Source organism: Mesoplodon densirostris, chromosome 11 (assembly GCF_025265405.1).
Source record: "Mesoplodon densirostris isolate mMesDen1 chromosome 11, mMesDen1 primary haplotype, whole genome shotgun sequence".
In the NCBI taxonomy this organism is placed as follows: Eukaryota; Metazoa; Chordata; class Mammalia; order Artiodactyla; family Ziphiidae; genus Mesoplodon; species Mesoplodon densirostris.
Genome location: NC_082671.1, coordinates 80607089 through 80629239, shown reverse-complemented (window position 1 = coordinate 80629239; position 22151 = coordinate 80607089). Strand labels below are relative to the sequence as shown.

At 38.4% G+C, this 22151-nt stretch overlaps 1 protein-coding gene across 1 annotated transcript in view; it reads left to right on the top strand.

The window, feature by feature from the left end:
* UTP20 (UTP20 small subunit processome component) overlaps window positions 1-22151 on the top strand; it is a 92374-nt gene that overhangs the window by 58760 nt on the left and 11463 nt on the right. The window contains exons 33-51 of the mRNA XM_060112774.1: window positions 56-199; window positions 397-447; window positions 550-702; window positions 2257-2412; window positions 2973-3113; window positions 3703-3840; window positions 6127-6266; window positions 6523-6605; window positions 9413-9702; window positions 10927-11066; window positions 11279-11435; window positions 14676-14774; window positions 15511-15678; window positions 16989-17155; window positions 17848-17989; window positions 18796-18912; window positions 20409-20579; window positions 20815-20946; window positions 21364-21474. Coding sequence (XP_059968757.1) covers window positions 56-199; window positions 397-447; window positions 550-702; window positions 2257-2412; window positions 2973-3113; window positions 3703-3840; window positions 6127-6266; window positions 6523-6605; window positions 9413-9702; window positions 10927-11066; window positions 11279-11435; window positions 14676-14774; window positions 15511-15678; window positions 16989-17155; window positions 17848-17989; window positions 18796-18912; window positions 20409-20579; window positions 20815-20946; window positions 21364-21474 — 2700 coding nt within the window. The remainder of the gene's footprint in view (window positions 1-55; window positions 200-396; window positions 448-549; window positions 703-2256; window positions 2413-2972; window positions 3114-3702; window positions 3841-6126; window positions 6267-6522; window positions 6606-9412; window positions 9703-10926; window positions 11067-11278; window positions 11436-14675; window positions 14775-15510; window positions 15679-16988; window positions 17156-17847; window positions 17990-18795; window positions 18913-20408; window positions 20580-20814; window positions 20947-21363; window positions 21475-22151) is intronic.

Genomic DNA, 22151 nt, shown 5'->3' with positions numbered 1-22151 from the left:
TTGACCAGTTTTATAAATTACTGAAATATGATTTCTCTCAATATTTTTTCTTAAGGATACAGAGGTTGATATTCTGGTGACAGTACAAAACCTGTTGAAACATTGTCTGGAGCCTACGCGCTTCCTCAAGCCTCTAGCAAAACTCTTCTCAGTTATTAAGAACAAGTTGTCAAGACAGTTGCTTTGTACAGTTTTCCAGGTCTGTAATATTCATTTTTACCCCAAAATCACCCCTTTTTCAAAAGATAACTATGATGTGGAATGCATATTAGCAGCTTGCTTGGTGCTGATATGATGTTTCCATATATATTTGAGTGTGGCAGGGAGTCAGAGGGAGGCGGGCAGACAAGTTAAGGTTTTATTCACTAATAATATACTGCTTTTCATTCCTTTTAGACTCTTTCTGATTTTGATAGTGGATTAAAATATATTACTGATGTTGTCAAGGTAAGAAAGAAAATCTTATGTCTCTTGCTTCCAAAGTATTATTATTCCTTATTTAAGATTTATATACCTTCATTTATATGGTTTCAATGGCATTTCTCATAGCTTAACGCCTTTGATCAAAGACATCTTGATGATATCAACTTTGATGTTCGCTTCTCAGCGTTCCAGACCATCACCTCTTACATTAAAGAGATGCAAACCATGGATGTTAACTACCTAATTCCTGTTATGCATAACTGTTTCTATAACATGGAGGTAGGTTTTTATAGCAAAAATTTATGAATTTTTTTTATTGTTTTGATAATATGACTAAATGACCTCATTTCTTAATTTGGTTTGGAGGGGGATGGGATGTTTAATATAAAATTTCTTTTGGTTGTAGAATATTTTGTTTGGCAAAGACCATACTGTTATGCTCATGATTTGAAAAGCAGATATTTTGAATAAAATAATATATATGTGAAAGCACTTTGAAAAGTCGAAAAGCTGTGTATTAGAATAGGAAAATCCACAGAGACAGAAAGTAAATTAGTGGTTACCAGGAGCTGTGAGGGGCGGGAGGAACGGGAAGAGTGACTTCTAATGGGTTTCCTTTGGGGGTGATGAAAATGTTCTGAAATTAGATAGTGGTGATGGTTGTAAAGCCTTCTGAATATACTGAAAACCATTGAGTTGTACAATAAAAGGGCGAATTTCATAGTGTGTCAGTTAAATATCAATTTTTTAAGTTATGTAACTATATTATTTAAGTTTGCCCTCTTTTATTGATATAGTAGAAATAAAAGGGGTTTGCAACTGTATTAAGTGCCATGTTGCTAAAATGAATTAAAACTCCAAAATGTGGAAAATGAAACCCTTGATTAGTAGTTAACTATGTAGTGGCATCAGTAATCTTTTTGTGGCATTTTATAGTTGTTCATCTGATATTAAGGATTAAATAATATAGGAAAAAGTAATCTCCCCATTTGGGCTCATTCTTCATATATCTTATCAAATTTCAACATGAGGGATCCCGAATCACTGCCTGGTTGGCTGAGTTGGGAATAGTTTCTCTACACTCACAACCTACATACCTTAAACCAGGAACTCTGAAGCAGCTAACCAGAACTATACCAGCCAACTGTGTCATTGTAAGTGATCACCTGATTTTGAATATTGAAAACTGGCTTGGGTTTCCCTGGTGGCACAGTGGTTGAGAGTCCGCCTGCTGATGCAGGGGACGTGGGTTCGTGCCCCGGTCCGGGAAGATCCCACATGCCGCGGAGTGGCTGGGCCCGAGCCATGGCCGCTGAGCCTGCGCTTCCAGAGCCTGTGCTCCGGAGCCTGTGCTCTGCAACGGGAGAGGCCACAACAGTGAGAGGCCCGCGTACCGCAAAAAAAAAAAAAAAAAACTGGCTTTAGTGAACCTTTTGTTCTGTTTGCTTTGAGAAATAAAGCGAATTAAAAAGTACATCTCTACATCAACTATACTTCAATAAAAAATGAAAAAAAGAAAAAAAAATCCATGACGGATAAAATACCAAATTTCTAAATAAAGGCAAAATCAGTAATAAAAAAATAGTACATCTCATAGTATTTTCTGAAATTACTGACACTTCTCAGTAAGCATGACTTTTCAAAAAGTCACTTACTGTATTCCTCACAACCCTATGTTTGGTTCTTCCTTAAGTATGAAGTACCTGTGGGACATTTCTTAGTAGTGAGTTTTATACAGAACAGTGGCTAAATATTATAAACTCTTTCACTGGGAAATAATATTCAATATTATAGTTATTATACAGAATAATTTGAGTTTTTTCCTGTGTCCAGTTAGGAGACATGTCTTTAAGCGATAATGCAAGCATGTGCTTGATGAATATCATCAAAAAGCTTGCTGCTTTGAATGTCACAGAGAAAGAATACAGAGAAGTCATTCATCGTTCACTCCTGGAGAAATTGAGGAAAGGATTGAAGAGCCAGACAGAGGTATTGGGGTTTGCAATTAAGTACTACTGTCTGTGGGTTTTGTTTTTGTTTTTGTTTTTCCCTTCTTCTGCTATAGTTGTGTAGAAAAGCAGTCAGGCTTAGTACATTTAATTAAAATACTTGATTGTATAAATATTCAGCAAACTTTTAACAGGGGAGGAGGAACGGAGAAGAGGGCAGTCACTTCTGATTTTATATAGTTTGTTGTTTCAGTGGGAATGTTTTACTTTTAAAAAAATTGTGGGCCTCCCTGGTGGCGCAAGTGGTTGAGAGTCCGCCTGCCGATGCAGGGGATACGGGTTCGTGCCCCGGTCTGGGAGGATCCCATATGCCGCGGAGCGGCTGGGCCCGTGAGCCATGGCCGCTGAGCCTGCGCGTCCGGAGCCTGCGCGTCCGGAGCCTGTGCTCCGCAACGGGGGAGGCCACAACAGTGAGAGGCCCGCATACCACAAAAAAAAAAAAAAAAATTGTAATGACTTTTTTGGTGTTTCTTTGTATTACCTAAGAAGCAAATTCTTTTTAAAATTAAAAAAAAATTTTTCTCAACTCCATGTTTTCAGAGTATTCAACAAGATTATACCACGCTGCTTTCCTGTTTAATTCAAACCTTTCCAGATCAACCAGAATTTAAAGACTTGGTACAGCTAACTGATTGCCATGATCCAGAAATGGACTTCTTCGAGAATATGAAGCACATTCAGGTAGAAAACAATTCTGCTTTTTTTTTTCTTGTCTATAAACAAGTGTTTCAAACCGTTCTGTCTTATTTAAAAAGATATATTTTAGGGAATTCCCCAGCTGTCCAGTGGTTAGGACTCTGCGCTTTCACTGCCAAGGGCCGGGGTTCAATCCCTGGTTGGGGATCTAAGACTCCACAAGCCGCACAGTGCGGCCAAAAAAAAAAAGTAAAAGGAAAAAAAAGAAAAAGATATATTTTAATTTTCCAGAAAGTTCTGAGCTTCTCATTCCTTGGTCTTTGTGATCATCAAATTTGCATAGGAGATGATTGTTTCCTGGGGTCTGATTTCCTTGGTGGTATCACAAACCACAATAATAGTGTCACCTTTCCCTGCCATTTCCTAAGAAGTTTAAATGCTCTAGGATCCATTGGTAAAGAAATACTATGGATTATGTCTCTGAAAGCAAATCAAGGCACAAGTGTTTGCTCATGTAACACATGGACTGTATTTCACTCTTAATATTTTCATGGAAGAGGAACATGATACTGAAATGGAGCTGGTTGTAGGTGAGTTTATTTAGTAACTAATTCATATTTTATCTGACTCGTAGATCCACAGAAGAGCAAGAGCCTTGAAGAAATTGGCAAAACAACTAATGGAAGGCAAAATTGTGCTGTCTTCTAAATCTCTTCAGAATTATATCATGCCTTATGCCATGGCTCCAATTTTTGATGAGAAAATGATCAAGGTAGGGCATTAGATCTAGAAACCAGTAAGCTTCTCCTTGTACCATGACACACTGTTCCAAAATGTAGATGGGGTTGGTGGCATCCATACTGATATTGTCACCATAATTACAGGCCTAGAATAGTTCTAAAGCCCTTAAAATTATGCCTGGCACTTGCTCTAAATATGGTGGCTTTTATTTTATTTTCGCTATTATTAGCTCACAAAGGCCAACCACAGAATAGTTCCTCGCTTAGAAATGATCACGTTACTAAGATGGCATACTATTATTTTTGTATCATAGGCCTTAATTCTCAGTGTTTTCCCAAATGGCTCATAAGAAATGAAATAAACAACAGCTGCCTTTTCTTTAGCTCTATACCAGGTACAGACACAATACGAAGTACTTTAATATGTAATCTGATTTCATCCTCACAACAGCTCAACCCTACGGGGTAGGGACTGTTATCATTGTTTTATAGGGGAGTAAACTGAGAATATGTGAGGTTATAGAACTTTCTCAAAAACATAGAGTCAGAACTGGTATTTGAACTCAGAATGTCTTCACTTTTATACCTCATAGTGGGTAAGAACAGTGCCTGGCACTTGGTAAAGACTTGATAAATATTTAAGTCTAACTGAGATAATATCAGGATTTGTGACTTGTATTTATACTGTTGATTATATGATCTTGTTCAAGGATAGGTTTCCTCTATTATTTCAGGATATTCAAAAAATTTTTAAGAATTTCTTAAGTGGGTAAAAAAATGTATCCCTAAATTCCAGTTTGAAGAGCCAGTAAGCAGCTCAGAGTTAGATGGCAGTAAAATAGGAAAGAGGTGTAGATGAAAAAAATAAATTACATTTAGCTTTAATTGGTATTGTTATGGTATACCTTTCTACAGTCTTTTATTTTTAACCTATTTGTGATTTTACTTTTAAAGTTGATTTCTTGTAGGTAGCATATAGCTGAATCTTGGGGTTTTTTTAATCCAATCTGATAGTTTCTGCCTTTTAATTGGTTTTAGACCATTTGCATTTAATATGATTATTAATATGGTTGGGTTTAAATCTATGATCTTTTTTTTTTTTTTTTGCGGTACGCGGGCCTCTCACTGTTGTGGCCTCTCCCGTTGCGGAGCACAGGCTGTGGACGTGCAGGCTCAGCAGCCATGGCTCACGGGCCCAGCCGCTCCGCGGCATGTGGGATCCTCCCGGACCGGGGCACGAACCCGCGTCCCCTGCATCGGCAGGTGGACTCTCAACCACTGCGCCACCAGGGAAACCCTTACAAGCGGATTCTTAACCACTGTGCCACGAGGGAAGTCCTGTCTGGTCCTTTTGAGGCTCGCTTTTAAGCTCTGTTAGGCAGGAGCAGCCTTTAGTCTGGTGCTTATTTGAACCCACCATCGAGGCACTAACTTTCTGAGTACCTGAATACCTAATGCTTCATGTATCATGAGGTTTTTTCACTCTGGCTGATAGGAACATGATCTATTCTCATCCCTGTGTGGTCTTAGATGAGTGTTTCATCTTTTCCTTTTTGGTGGTTCTTCCCTGTCTCTTCCTTACTTGTGTGTACTGATCAGTTCTCAGCTGAAGCTTAAGGAGCTCTTTCTCTGGGCAGCTTTTCTCTGTGTAGCTCTCTCCTGTCTGGTTCTCTGCCCTGAGGACTCTAGCTCCACAGCCTCAACTCTGCCCCCTTAACTCAGGGAGACATGGGGCCCTTTTTGGGTTTCTTCTCATATGCTATGACCTGACAGTTATCCCCACACAGTGAATTGGGGTAACTATACGGCTCATTTCATTTGTTTCCTTTCTCTCAGGAGTCACTGTCCTGCACTATTTGACGTCCAAAGTCTGAAAACTGTTTCATATATTTTTGTCTACTTTTCTGGTTTAAGGTGTGAGGGTAAATCCAGCTCCTGTTCTCCATTGTGGTCTGAAAGAGCTGTCTCCGTTGCATCGTACTTACGAATACTCAGCGGTGCAATCTGTAGTTGATTCTGACATTTGTCAACTTTTACACATTGAATTTACTTCATTCAGTCTGTAGGCTTGAACCAATCAGGGAGGTCTGAGTGGAATAGAAAACAAAATGTGTTAATATCCTTTAATGAGAGGAAGATGTCATTCCTTTCATTGACAGCATCTTTTCCTAGAGCTAGGGGGAAACAATGGAGTATAGTTAGGGCATTCTTTCCTTTCTGTAATTGCTGATCCCCTACTGTCTAAGCTTTTTAATGCACCAAGTTAGTTGTGTACTTTATTTGCAAATACTCACTGATGCTCTTGATTTGTTTTACAGCATGAAAATATAACCATTGCTGCCACAGAAGTTATTGGAGCTATTTGCAAACATCTCTCTTGGTCGGCATATATATATTACTTGAAACATTTCATTCATGTCTTACAGGCGGGACAGATCAATCAAAAGTTGGGTGTCAGGTATGGTCAAACTGCTTATTTTTGTTTTGTTGTTAAAATGTAAATTTTGGATTATTTTCTGAAACAATCTTTGTACAATCTCAGTTTACTTTTACCTTGTATCAATGAGGTGATACTAAGACTTGTTAAACTGAAAAAATACCTAAGACTGATAAAAATAATTTTAATGTTTATAAGTCTTTAACTTTCCTCTCTTTTTAATAGTCAAGTGATATTATTAATCAAATGAACATTTCTGTGAAAATTTTTTTAACAGTTTGCTAGTGATAGTGTTAGAAGCATTCCACTTTGACCACAAAACTCTGGAAGAACAAATGAGAAAACTTCAGAGGGAAGAGAGTAAGTTTTTTAAACTTTCTTAAACTAGATTTCCTTCCTATCCTTGGATACTTTATGATCATGAATTAAAGATAGCAAAATTCAATTTACTCCCTTTTTCTGCTCTTATAGCAGTGACCAGTGAATGAGTCAGGAGGAAGTTAAAATGAATGGTTTGAGTATTTTTGTAAAAAACTTATTTAACAGTAGAGAAGTCCAGACTAAATTGGGTGAAAAAATCTGACCTGTAGATTATTTACACAGAAATTCAATTATATCACCTTAATGTGTAGAAAGAACGTTAAGCAGTGAATGCAAAGAACGTCTAAGAATTAAAAATTAGAGCAACAGTTAATGAAATATGAAGTAGATACAACAGAAAGGATCATCAAAAATAAAAATCAGTCTTTGAAAGATCATAAATTGGCAAACCTCTGACAAGATTGACCAATGACAATAGAAGGCATAATAAATATTAGGAATTTTAAAAGATCACAATTAAATGAAAAAGGTAAAATAACATTGTGATCTTTGCACTTATACATCTGAATACTTGGGTGAAATGTTCAAATTCTTAGAAAAATAAAATACAAAAACTGACTTTAGAAGAAATAGAAAATCTGAATAGATCTCTAATGATTAAAGAAATTGAATCTGTAGTTAAAAATTTTCTTCTGATGAAAATGCTAGGTCTAGACTGTTTTATAGGCAAGTTTTACAAACACTCAAGGAATAGATCATTTCAACCTTATATCAGCTATTTCAGGTGACTGAAAAAGAGGAAGCCCCCACTAACTCATGAAGTTGGTTATTGGTTAATAGAACTTAACACATTAGCAAACAAAAAAATGTGATCTGTATAGACACAGGGGGAACATGTGATTAAATTCAATATCCATTCATAATAAAAGCAATTATCAAACAAGTAATAGATAGAAATTTCCTTAACCTGTTAAAAGATGTGTTTTAAAAACCTAATGATGGGGGACTTCCCTGGTGGTCCAGTGGTAAAGAATCCACCTTCCAGTGCAGTTTGCACAGGTTTGATCCCTGGTTGAGGAACTAGGATCTCACATGCCACGGGGCAACTAAGCCCACGTGCCACACCTACTGAGCTTGTGTGCCTCAACAAGAGAGCCCGTGTGCCACAAATTGCAGAGCCCACGCGCTCTGGAGCCCACGGCAGAACTAGAGAGAGAAAAAACCTGTGCACGACACTAGAGAGAAGCCCACGCCACAACTAGAGAGAGGAAAAAACCCGCAAACCACAACTACAGAGAAGCCCGCACGCCGCAACTAAAGATCCCGCATGCCACAACTAAGACCTGATGCAGCCCTAAATAGATAGATAGATAGATAACCAACCAACCAACCAGATAAATGATGGGACTTCCCTGGTGGTCCAGTGGTTAAGACTCCACGCTTCCACTGCAGGGGGCACCAGTTCCATCCCTGGTCAGGGAACTAAGATCTTGCATGCCGTGTGGCGTGGCCAAAAAAAAAAAAAAAACTAATGAAACATCATACTCAATGGTAAAACATTAAAAGCCTTTGCTTTAAAACCAGAATGAGGTAAAGATACCTACTACTACTGCTTATATTGAACATCAGACTCTGAAGGATTTAGCCATCACAGAAAAATAAGGAAAAGAATAAACACTTAAGTAGGCCAAGGTATTTATTCTAATTGTTTTGGCTAAAGACATTGAAATATCTTGGCCCTTAGTTTGCATTACTGCAGTGTTCCTACTCAAAATTTTCTAATTCTTTGATTCATTATCAAATCACTCAAGAGCCACACTGATGAAGAGAAAAACTGTTTTGAATTTGTAGAAACCATTTGTGTTTTAAATAATTAATGTACTAAAGCCCCTTAGTTTATCTTCAGTCAATTGAATCTGCATTTTGAAATTTTGCATAAACAGAAACATTAAAAAATTAAAATATTAATTCACTTCACTGTTTTCTTCTTAGGTATGAATGGAGTTTGAAACAGTTAGTGAGCATCTACTGTGAAATGTGCTTTTATAGACATTATTTCTTTTGTCCTCATAAGGACCTTACAAGAACCTTAGGTGTTGGTTACTGCATATTTTTGATACGAGAAATTGAGATTCAAAAGTAAAGTAACTTTCCCAAAGCTACACGGCCAGTAAAAAAAAATGAAGACTAATAGCTATCATTTTTTTGAAAGTCAATGAAGTGTCAGAAATATATTTTAGGCACAATATAGACCTTGTCACATTTAATCCTAACAATAGCCTTGCAGGTAGGTGCCATCTACAGTTTACTGGTGAAGAATCCAAAGCCCATGAGGGTTAAGGTAATTGACTATAGTCACATGGCTTGTTGGCAGAGCCAAGTCTGGACTTTCTCTATAATACTGCCCAGTTTTCTTTAATAAATTGAATCCTATAATAAGATACGTTTCTGCATGAGACTTGTTGGCTGCCATTAGGATTTTCATGTTCATGAATGTAGGTTTTTGCTTTTGGAAACCTCCAACCACAGTACTTTGGAAGCTTTCTTTTGGTTAAGAGCCCTCCTCCCCCGAGCCTCTCCATGTGATCCCAAAGTACCCTGTACTTGCTTACTATTCCACACTTTTTTTTAATAATTATCAGTTTACTTGTCTCTATTCCTCATTAGGCTAACTGTAAGAAAATGAAGGACCATAACACTCTCATTTACTGCTGTTTCCTCAGCCCTTATCTTGCCCTTATAGTCAGTGATACTTTTTATTAGATGTTAGTAGAAAAGACTACTTAACACAACTGTGTTGTTTCCTTATTTAATTTAAAGTGATTTTTGTTGTTTACTAAACATAGACACCATAGAAGAGATTGAGTTGCCAGAGCATGAAGCCATGGAATTAGAGCATATGGATGAGGATGAGAAGGAAGATGGATGTAAGACTTTGGCAGACAAGCATGAAGAGCTAGAAAACCCTGACCCAGATGATTGTGAAGGGACAGCAGCTCAGGAATCCGAGTGTATCACGAAGTCCATCTCTTTCCTTCCTTGGAATAAGGAAGAATTGGAGAAAACAATTAAAAATATCCAAGGAACCATAACTGGGGACATCCTACCCAGGCTCCATAAATGTCTGGCATCTACGGTAATCATTCTGTTTGGGGCCCAGCAGGTCTGTGTGACTCTGTGGGGTGTCCGTGGGGCCCTGTCAGACTGAGGCTCCTAATAACTATGTGGATTGACATCAGCTTTTGGATTTTCTTTTATCTCTACATTTCACAGTTCATCTCCCTTCTCTTATCTCATCATCTTCAGGTTCATCTCGTACAGCTAAGGTAGTAATGTTTCTTCTTCATTATGATTTTGATACTGGTAGATATATGCTTTTCCATCTCCAAAGTAGATATTAAGATGACTCCCATTTTCAAAAAAGGTTATTAAAAATTAGAGTATGTTTCCCTTTTCTACTTCTTGGCCACTTCTCTGCTATTCAAAGATACATCTTTTTCAGTAGTTCCCTGGCAGTCCAGTGGTTAAGATGCCATGCTTCCAGTGCAGGGGGCGTGGGTTTGATCCCTGGTCGGGGAACTAAGATTCCCGCATGCCACGCAGCATGAACAAAAAATTTTTTAAAAAAAAGGAAGAAAACAAAAATACATCTTTTTCTTGTTTAATAGGGGTAACATTTTAGGAGTGCATTCTCATGAAGCCAGAGCCTTTCCTTCTCAGTGTAAAACTTGAGCTGGCAAACTGTGGCCCATGGGCTGAATCTAGCTTGCAGCCTGTTTTTGTAAATAAAGTTTTTTTGGAACACAGTTACACCCCATTCATTTACATATTGTCTAATTCTGCTTTTGCCTTACAATAGCAAATTGAGTAGCTTCAATAGCGGCCATAAAGTCAAAATTACTTACTATCTGACCCTTTACAGAAAGTTTTCCAACCCCTGATGTAAAATACCAACTTCATCATTTTGTATATTTGTAAATAAAGTTTATTTGAGGCACCATATTTTTTATGTACCAACGATGTCACTTAAACACCTGAAAGTCCCAATTAACACAAATTTTATGTGACTTTTTAAATATTACACAGCAGCAGTCTTAACCCTACATCAGTGAATACTTGGTTTTATTTATTGATTGATTGGTTGGTTGCTCCTTTGAAAAGAATATTCTTATTCATATTATTTTTATAATTTTTGGAGGGTTATCAAATTGTATAATTGAGTTTGTTTTTTAAGACATTAAACTTAGAAATGGATATAAGATATATCAAAAGAGCTTATCTTTCAACTGCAAGGTTGTAGTGTTGGTAGGTCCCTAATCCATTTATTTTTGTTTTAGTTTAACCTAAATTTTTCTTACAGACTAAAAGAGAAGAAGAACACAAACTCATAAAATCAAAGGTTGTGAATGATGAAGAAGTAGTTCGAGTTCCTTTAGCTTTTGCCATGGTTAAACTAATGCAGTCCCTTCCACAGGAAGTTATGGAAGCTAATCTGCCAAGGTATGTTGTGTGACAAATCAGAAAAGTTCAGTGAAACTCAAAAATTGGTTCTATCTTCTCTTTTTCAGGAAGAGAAGTACTGTCACAATTTGCTGTAATTTAGAATCCTAATTGGCATAATTTGGGTTATGAGTAATTCAGAAACAAAAGGATATTTATATTTTTACTTGGTTCTGTTAATTTAATTAGCCAATTAATTTCTCATGTTCTAGTATTTTGCTGAAAGTGTGTGCCCTCCTCAAGAACAGAGCACAGGAAATCAGAGACATTGCTCGCAGCACTCTCGCAAAAATAATAGAGGATCTGGGTGTGCATTACCTACAATATATTTTAAAAGAATTACAGACTACCCTTGTGCGTGGCTATCAGGTAAATTGCATCATGTACTTTATATTCAAATTGGGTTGGGGTTCAAATAGTTGCACTTTAAACACTAAGTCATGATACTTCGGGTCTATCTTTTGTAAAGTTGATCTACTGAGAGAGCAAGCAAGAATATTTAAAAATTTTTAATCAGTATTTTAAAAAATATGTTTTTTAAAAAGCCCTTATATTTAATTTTTTAAAAGATCCTTGTAGACCTGCATTTCATAACCTGTGTTTTTCTCTCAAATCACTTGATATCAAGTTTTGTATTCTCTGAGTTCCTAATAAAATTCTTATTGAATGTATATTGAATGTATAACCACACATGTGAACAATAAAGAACATAGACATTTGTTTAAGAGTTGAAATGTATGACATGTCATAAAATTAATAAGAGCACCAGGTGGAATGCAAAGCTCTTTGAGTAGTTACCTGGCTGTCTTGCTACTCCAAGTGTGGGCCCCAGACAAGTGGCATCAGCAGCACCTGGGAGCTTGTTAGAAGTATGATTAGGACCCTACACCTGACCTACAGAATCTGCATCTTGATAAGATCCCTGAGTGATCTAAAGTTTGAGAAACACTGCAACTTGTTTTTCTCAAGTACCCAGCCAAGACTTCTGGTAGTTAGCTTGACCTTCCAAGTCCTAATTTGTTCATAGGTAGGTTCCTATTCTATAGGTTATAAGTAACACACTAAAAATACCAGTATTCATTGTCACTGTCTCTCTTTGTATAGTGTTTTAGTGGTTGCTCCAGGTTACCATATCCATACTTAATTTTTAATAATCTATTTAGAGTCAGTATTTTACCACTTCAAGTGGAATATAAAAACCTTATTACCCTATAGATCCCTTCACCCTTCCTTTGTTTAAAGGTTGTTTATGTACTACTTTGATGAAAACTTGTATGTTGAAAACTTATCAAGCAGCGTTAGAGTTTTTGCTTTTAATCCTCAAATATGCCCAGATATTTATCATTTCTACTGCTCTTCCTTCATTTCTGAATTTCCAGATTTCTTCCTGGTATCATTTCCCTTTGGTCTAGGCAAGCTCATAGAGCAAGTGTCGTGGCAACGGATGCTCTTCGTTTTCCTTCCCCTGTGAATGTCTTTGTTTCACCTTCATTCCTGAAGGATGTTGTCATTGGATATATACTTCTGCATTGACAGTTATTTCTTTTCTTTCAGCACTGTAAAAGTGTGATGCGCCTTCCTCTGGCCTTTCTGATGAATAATCAAATTACTCTTCCCCTCTAAGTAATGCATTATTTTTCTCTGGCAGCTTTAAAGACTTTGTCTTTATTTTTCAGCAGTTAGATTATGAATGTGGATTTCTTTGGATTTACCCTGTTTGAGGTTTGTTGAGCTTCTTAACCACATTGGCGAGTTTTTAGCCATTATTTCTTCAAATACTTTTTCTGCACTGCACTCTTTCTCCTCTCCTGGGACTCCTGTTCGACTTTTTTGAGGGGTCCCATCCATCGCTGAGGCTCCATTTTTATTTTCTTTTTCAGTCTCCTTCCTTTCTGTTTAGATAGCATAATTTCTATTGATTCATCTTCAAGTTCACTGACCCCTTCCTCTTTAATCTCCATTCTGCTATTGGACCCATCTAGTAAATTTTCTTATTTCAATTATTGGTCTGTTTGGTTTTTTCCATTGTAAAGCTTCCATTTAGTCCCTTATATCTTCTGATTCTTTGCTAACACATTATTTTTCCACTTATTTCACACCTCCAGCTGGAAAGCTGGGGCTTTATTTCTCCCACTTTGCCATGCACTTCCCACAGCTGTACCCACACAGAGGCTAAGTGGTGGCAAGACAGAGAAGGAGAAAAGCAGCTAGTTGGCCCATCCTCTCAGAACTGCAGTCCCAGTGGGAAAGGAAGGTCTCCCAGCAGTGTTGTGGCTACTGCAGTCCCCACGTCTATAACTGTATAGAAAACGGGTAAACGCACTGGGAGTTTGGTGGTACTTGCACTCTGGTGTTCTTCCCCAGTTGCAGCTCTGTGCATCCTGTCTGGGGCTTATAGCTGCACTCAGTGGGAGAGACAGGATAGAGTGTGCTTTCTCCGTCTTACCTGGAACCGGAGCCCCTGTCAGTGTCCATGTTTATTCCTTCAACCAGCCTGTATTTCATGGCTAGTTTCTGTGAGGTGCTCTTGGGCACTGAGCATACCAGGATGAATACAGTACAGCTGTCTTTGAGGATTCATTCACACATTTAATTGAGCACCTGAGGTATTTAAACAAGTAGCCCTTTTTCCTTTAACCACCTGTTCTTCCAGTCTGTCTCATTATTCGTTAAAGTAAGTAAAATAAGGATGAGAGAACAGCAGTTTGGGTATTAGTATTAATCATGTAGACAGAAGCAAAATTGTACTCTTTGAGTTTCATTCTTCACCCCCACAAAAGGATTTTTAAAAATTATATAAAGTCCTCAGCAAATATTTTATATATGTAAAAGTATTTAAAGATCATAAGTAGAGACATACGAAATTATGCCTTTAAAATCCAATCTGTATATTGACAGCCACGTGTATTTTCTTAGTGTATGATCATTATCTGATGTTTACCTTGATAACTTACAGCACCAGAAGCAGTATACAGAGTACACCCTTTTGTGTACTCTGTATACTTTGGCATCACCTGGTTTCAAATCCTGACTCCACCATTTCCTATTCATGTGACCTTGGGCAAGTTTGATTGACCTTTTTGTGCCTCAGCTTCTTCATCTGAAAATGCTGATAATGTAGCACCTATGCCATAGATAGAGTGGGTGAGGATTAAATGATTCAGTACATGTGAGGTATTAATACAGTGCCTAGCCCATAGGAAGCTCTAAGGGATGTTAGCTGTGATCACTGTGAAGGGCAAAAACTTGTTTCCTTCATAACACTTTTTGTACCAGGTTTGACTACATTCAACGTTGGCAGCCTCCTTAATTCACAGGTTGGTTTTTAAAAGTTCAAGACTTGTGCTCTTCTTTATAAATCATTGGCCTGATTCAGTCACAATAATAGAACCTAAGCATGGTGATGTGTTTCTGAGCATCTTTTCCAAAAGGGACCATCTGGTTAAAGGATTTTAGGCAGTGATATAAATATGTGTCATTTGTCAAAGCTTCTCCCTGCAATAATTACAGATACATAATCTGAGTGCGCACCCGCCGTACTTCTGAATCTTGTTTTTTCTACTGTGGTGTTCTTAGCCATCCATATTCTTATTATACATTTCGTTTTAGGTCCATGTGCTAACTTTCACTGTTTACATGTTGCTGCAAGGCCTCACCACCAAGCTGCAAGTTGGGAATTTGGACTCTTGTTTGGATATAATGATTGAGGTAAGATTTAGAGAAAGGAATTGTAATTTTTTTAAGAGGTCAAAGAACACAAATCCGTTCCCAAAATAAGAAATAATAACCTATAAATATGAAAATAATGTACTATCTCATCTCTTGGGCTAGCAGAGGTTTAAAAGTTGAGACCTAAGTGATGTGAGATGGACACTCTGCTGTTGCTAGTAGGTCTCAAGCTGGTAAAATCAGAGGTGTGGTCTGGGGTTTGTACAAAAGTATATTCATTAGAGCTTTATTTAGAATAGTGAAAAATTAATAACAATTTAAAATCAGATAATATGATAATTTGGGGGTAGGATTAGAAAGACATTAAATTTGGCACACAATCGTTTGTTTATTCATTAAAAATGTAGATACTACATTTTTAATTAAATGCATTAATTTTGATAATTAAGTTACAAATATGAGAATTTCTTAAAGAGAAATTAAGCTACTCTGATAATATCAAAGAAGTGCCTGTTTATATATTATACAATTATATATGTAAATCTACCTGGTATTTTTCTTTTGTTTTCCATTGGTGTAAGCCTTGAAGTGTTTCTGTATTTGTTTTTTAGTAATTGGTCCCTAAACTACATTGAAAAAAGTGAAATCTAATAGCAATTCCTATTGTCTAATTTTAGTCCTTGACTTGGACATACCACGCATTTTCAAAGACTGCTTATGTTGGCGTAAGTTGCTGAGTGCACATAATTGCCATTTGGCTTTTTTTCTTTTAAAGATTTTTAACCATGAGTTGTTTGGTGCCATTGCTGAAGAAAAGGAAGTAAAGCAGATCCTCTCCAAGGTCATGGAGGCACGAAGAAGCAAGAGTTATGATTCTTATGAAATCTTGGGCAAGTTTGTAGGAAAAGATCAGGTTACAAAACTTATCCTTCCACTAAAAGAGGTAAGGACTTGAATGTAATAAAGGGGATCCCCACCTTACAGTATCATGAGTTCTTGAAAAGAGCCTTGAGCATCATGATTTGCTTTGGTGCTAAGGGCACCGGTACCATGTGGCTGGCAGCTCAGTGGATTCTGGTTCCACTGATTCTGATTCTTGGATTCTGATCCAAGAATCAGTCCCTGATAAACCATGAGATGCAAAAGGAAAGGCAACAGGAATTGAACCACAGGTGAATTATACAGCTGGGTCCCATCAGCAGCTAAGAACGTAGCCTTTGGAGTCAGACTGCTGCTCCCAGATTGCCAGGAGGAAGAGAACTGGCATTTATTGAACAGATACCCATGTTCTTAGCACTGTGCTTCATTATCTCTTCTAATCTGCACAACCGTCCCCTGAGATTGACAGTACTTCCGTCTTACAGATGAGAAAATTCAGGCTTAGATAGAAAGGAACATGGCTAAGGAGAAAAGTCAGGATTTAATTCCAGATCTTTCTGATCCAAATCTCACATTCTTTCCACGATTTTCATTCTGCCTTTCCTATTGGGCAGGGACTGTCATTTACCTACCTTCATAGTGTTCTCTGTGCTAATTCCACATGTTTATTGCTAGATTAACTCCCTAATTGTTCCTAGAATGCATTTAGCTTATCTGAGCCTGATCTAAGAATGTTAGATATGTTTTGAGGATGAAAAAGAGTTGACAAAGCACACTTATTTTCCATGTAAATTATCAAGTCCCTCCAAGGTAATCAAAGTTACTAATCCGTGTCCTATGCAGGGGAATAGCTATGACATGCTGAGGGTTGTACTCGGGTTGATGGTGCTGGGGTCCCATTAAGTTCCTCTGATTTGGCCCAATAACTAATATCCAACCCTGAGGCCTGGCCGTCACACCACTTCCTTAGCATGGTTTCCCGTGAGTAGTGACTGCATTTTGTTGATGTTGTGTTATATGTATGTGCTTGCCTATAAACCACCCCATTTAATGCACTTGGAAGGCTGACATCTTCCAAGTGTCACATCCTATCTCCAGCCCTGTGCCCAGACCTCATCAACAAAGAGAGTGCCAAGGAGGCACAAGAAATCCAGCGGCATACACAGCTGGCAGTGGTTATCTCTGGGGCTGAAGTCATGGGTATATTTGACTTTATATGTTATATCTATGTTTGAAATATTATTAAGAATGTGTTTCTTTTTTAATTAGCAAAAAGCATATTTTAAAAAGTAAATATATAAAAGAAAACTACTATTTTAACAAATCAAAATGCAGTTCTTTGTTACCTCAGCATGCATTTATGTCTGCCTTTAGATCTTGCAAAATACCACGAGTTTAAAACTGGCCCGGAAAGTTCATGAAACCTTACGTCGAATCATAGCAGGATTACTTGTAAACCAGGAAATGACAGCAGAATCCATTCTGTTGCTTAGTTACGGTTTGGTCAGCGAAAATCTACCCCTGTTAACAGAGAAGGAAAAGTAAGTTTGAAAACAACAACTATCCTTTAGGTTCATACTTCTAATAAGCCATTCAGTACTCAGTTACTCTTAAGTGGGTTCATTTAATAATTTGCTTTAGTAGGGAAAAAAAGGTATATTTATCTGAGTTGTAAGACGGTTCTACTTTGTGGTGTTTGGGCTGAGGTCTTTCCAGGTAATACATGTCAACACAAGATTGTTTCTGCTGAATGCGGTAGCTGTGAAGGCAACCAATTATTTTGACATTTACTTAATACCACTTTCGTTTTAGATATTTATTGAATCAAAGTTGGGATAGACTTAAAATATATACTTCTTGTTCTGATCAGAGATTTAGACCTCCAAAGATTTTAAATACCTTATTTGTAAACTTCCTTTGAATTTTGCTTCTGTATTCTGAAAGAGACTCCTTGGCATTTGTTTTCAGAAATCAAAGGAAGGGAGTGCCCCTTGCTGTTCATCTTCATTTAAATGTGTGTTCATCCCTCTGACCTCTGTTTCTGGGGTTCTAGAAACTTTGATCAACAACCTAATCCTCTCTTCAGTGTCTTGTGGTTAAGGGGGAAAAATAACCCAAGCAAAGAGCACGTTATTTGGTACTGGACTCACCTCACCAGAAGGGGCCATAGTAGCTTCCAGGGAGGCAGCATACAGTGTGCCTTCTACTAGTTTTCATTCCACTTGATTGACAGAAATCCAGCGGCCCCTGCACCAGATCCACGTCTGCCACCCCAGAGTTGTCTTCTGCTCCCCCCAACTCCAGTTCGAGGCGGGCAGAAAGCTGTTGTGAGCAAGAAAACCAACATGCACATATTTATTGAGTCTGGACTTCGGGTAAGAATTAACCTTAAAGTGAGACTTGCTGCACACGCTGAGTCTGTGCCTTTTAATCCTCTACTGAATTTCCAGTACTGCTCATTTCCGCTGGAAATGCTGGTACTTACTTTGATGATATAACTTTCTCAGAATTAATGATTCTGACCTAATATTTACAGTGCTTTCACTGTTGCTTTGCCCATGAGTGTGCACCTCTGAACTACTCTAAATTTTTTGAAAACACAAATGTGATTGTTTTATTGTATATATTTTTTTTAATCCTTCATTGGCTCCCTTTTTTCCCAGGAGAGAGCCCTGTCCTTCATTTGGGCCACAAGGGCATAGCCTCATCCTGTACACGTGGCTTCCCTTCAGTTCTCTAAAGTCACCACACTTTTCCCACCCCAGGACCTCACCATCTACTCCTCCCTCTGCCCAGGTCCCCCCAGAACTCTCACAGCACCCTGCATTTATAGTGAATTATTCCCTAGAGTCTGTCATCCTGGCTAAGATCCGTGAGGGCAGTGACCCTGCTGATCTTGGTTATTGCCATGTCCTCCACGCCAAGCCAGTACCTGGAATCAAAGCAGATGCTGAGTAATAACCATTTGGTAAATGAACTTCGAATCTCAGCTGCACCGTGAGCTCCCACCTTCTTCACTTACTGAGACTCTCCCAGGTGGTTCCCTTTTCTTCACACTTTTTATAATTTCAAATAGAAGCATCTTAACCTTTCACATTGGTCTCTTAAAATCATTTCACCTTTACCTCACTCATTTGGTCTTAGGGGCAACTGATGTGAAGTGTCTTTTTAAATCTTCTAGCTGTTGCATCTTAGTCTGAAGACTTCCAAGATCAAGTCTTCAAGTGAACATGTTCTGGAAATGTTGGATCCTTTTATGTCTCTCCTCATAGACTGCCTGGGTTCCATGGACGTGAAGGTGAGCATCTGTTCCTTCGCGGGAGCTGTGCTGTGCGGTATACCTAGAACTTGTTTCTAGCCTCGTGCTTCACAAGATGATTGAGTTTTTAAAGAGATTTACAACATCATGAACCACCTCTGTTCTCTGCATTAAATGGCTCCCTTAACAGCAATTTAATAATAGTAGGTAGCGCTTATCAGTTGTAAAAGCCCTTCATTTGATCCTCACAACTTCATGAGGGTGAGTGGTGCTGTCCCCACGGCAGTAATCATCATCTCGTCATCATCATCCTTGTTGCTACTGCTCACTGCTGTGAATCCTCATAACAACCCATGACGCATATATTATTAATGTGTCTCTTTCATAGATGAGAAATCCAGGCCTTAGGCTAAGTGACTTGCCCCATATCACAGATCCAGGATGTAAGACTCAGTCTGTCAGACTCCGAAGCCCACACCTTTCCCACTCTCTCAGATTGCCTGTTTTACAGCAAAGGTGCCAAGAGGTTAAGTATTTAACAACTCTGTGGTCAAACAGGTAATAAGCTGCAGAGCTGGTTTGTTTTTTTTTTTTTTTTTTTTTTTTTTGCTGTACATGGGCCTCTCACTGTTGTGGCCTCTCCCGTTGAGGAGCACAGGCTCCAGACGCGCAGGCTCAGCGGCCATGGCTCACGGGCCTAGCCGCTCCGCGGCACGTGGGATCTTCCTGGACCGGGGCACAAGCCCGTGTCCCCTGCATCGGCAGGCGGACTCTCAACCACTGCGCCACCAGGGAAGCCCAGAGCTGGGTTTTAAGCCCTGGTCTTTTTGACTCCTGGGCTCTTTGCTTTATCTTCGTCTAATCCAGCCCAATAAGGCCATCCCGGCAACCAGAGTGTAGGGGTCTGTTAGGTAGAGGTGAACCAGCTGGTCTAGGTAATCTAGAAGGTTTGGCCTGGAGGTTCAGGGATTCTTTTGTAGTCACTTGGTCCCAACACATCTTTTCATACCTTTGGCACTGCACTTAACTATATTAAATTATAGGTCATAGTTCCCGTGCTTAATTTCAGCTATCTGCTCCTTAAATGCGGAAAGGCATCCTTTTTATCATCGTATTTCTAACACTCTGTAGAGTGCCTTGTGTACATAATATAAGCTTAATAAGAATGGATTAAATTGAAGTACCATTCTAGAAAATTGGAAAGGCATTTATAATGTGTTTTTCAGGGAAAAAAATGCTAAAATTAGCCAGCCTATCTAATCATTTACCCATAATAGGTTAAGAATATGAGCACCTTTTCTCACTTGCTTGGGATATACCTTCACTTACTGCTATGGAGAAGCAGTAAGTTCTACAACAGGGAAGAGGAAATGTCCCTATTTCCTTACACTTTTAGCACAGTTCTCCCTGAGTGGACTGGCAGAGCGCTTCGTTCCTTCAACTCGGTCGCTCAGTGTCTACACAGCCTTAGGTGCTGGATTGTTGAGTTTGGTCACTTCATCAATTGATTGGCTTTGTCTGACTTTGTTTTTCAGGTGATTACAGGTGCTTTACAATGCCTGATCTGGATCTTGAGGTTCCCCCTGCCTTCCACAGAAACAAAAGCGGAACAGCTAATGAAACACCTTTTCCTTCTGCTGAAGGACTATGCAAAACTCGGGGCTGCCAGGGGCCAGAATTTCCACCTGGTGGTAAATTGTTTCAAGGTGAGGTGTTTTCACTTGCACTTAGAAGAAGCCAGGACCAGGATTAACATCAAAGTTACTTTTCCTCATCATCTTTTGTGGTCGTGGTCAAAATTTCCTCCAAATTAATTTGCTAAGGCCAGAGTGTTGGTATCCTGTGTGAAAAAACATTGCTGTTGTGTTGAGTCCTTATCATTCCACTGTATACTGATTTGTGGGATGTCCTGGCTGTTAACCTCACTGTTATAACTTGCAGTGTGTGACCATACTTGTGAAGAAAGTGAAGTCTTACCAGATAACTGAAAAGCAGCTTCAAGTTCTACTAGCATATGCTGAGGAGGACATTTATGATATGACAAGACAAGCCACCGCATTTGGTCTTCTGAAGGTATGGTGTCACCAGAATGTTGGATTGTGCAGTGAATGAGCCTCATGTCAGATATTTAGAATAACATGGAACATAGTGTTCTGACTAGCTGTAGATAATTCTGAAATTAATTTATAAAGATTATTATGATTTGATTGATTAATTATAAGCTAACATATCTGCTTATTAAAATGTTTGAACATGAGCTCTATATTAAACTTCCAGGGAATTCTGTACAAATGCATGTAGTCTGCTTGTATGTATCATAAAATTGACCATTTTAACCATTTTTAAGTTTATGTTCCTTTTCTTGTGGAGATACTTTCATTATGTTTGAAAACTGCCTGTGACTGCTTTTAACATCAGGTCAGCTTAGTAAACAACAGGCCATCTTCAGTAAAACATGAAATAAGTATGTCTTTTCCTTTTGTATTTTAGGCCATTTTATCAAGAAAGTTGTTGGTTCCAGAAATCGATGATGTCATGCGCAAAGTGTCCAAGCTGGCAATTTCTGCACAAAACGAACCTGTCAGAGTCCAGTGCAGACAGGTTTGTAGAGAGAGCTTATTCCCATGGCAAGGGTTGGGCCCTGCCTTCTCTGTTTGGTTTTTAGGTAGAGAGATGTCAACACTGAATTCTGAAGACTTTGTGTCATACTGTTGCTTTATTCTAAGACTCAGGAGCCCATTCACATACCAAGTGTAAGGCCATTTTTCAGTATAAAGAGCATTTTGAATATAGCCCATATGTGGCATGTTTCAGATGGATGAAGAAATACATTTTCCTTCTGCAGCATGATAACCTGCAGCAAAGATTTCCATCCAGTGGTCCAGTCATTGACCACTTAATGTGTATCACTGGGTACCTGGTATTTCTGGAAGAGTAGTTAACAAAATTTTTATAGTCCCTGTCTATCCTATAGCAGAGATGCGCAAAGCAGAAATCCCACAAGTAGTTATTTAATTACAGACATCCTAGGTGCCAGGAGGAAGAAAGTACTGTTGTATTTCATCACTTACAAGACACACCATTACTTACATACCTCAAAGGAAGGAAAAAAAACTATGACAGTGGTAAGATGGCATCAATTGTAAGACATCCCAATCTCAGATATGTTAAAATGTGGAAAACTGTGCTTCTTAAAATTGACAAAGTATGGAAGAGTATATGATAAGAGCACATGACATGGTGGAGGACCACCCTAATGTGATAGTGGGGGAAAGCTT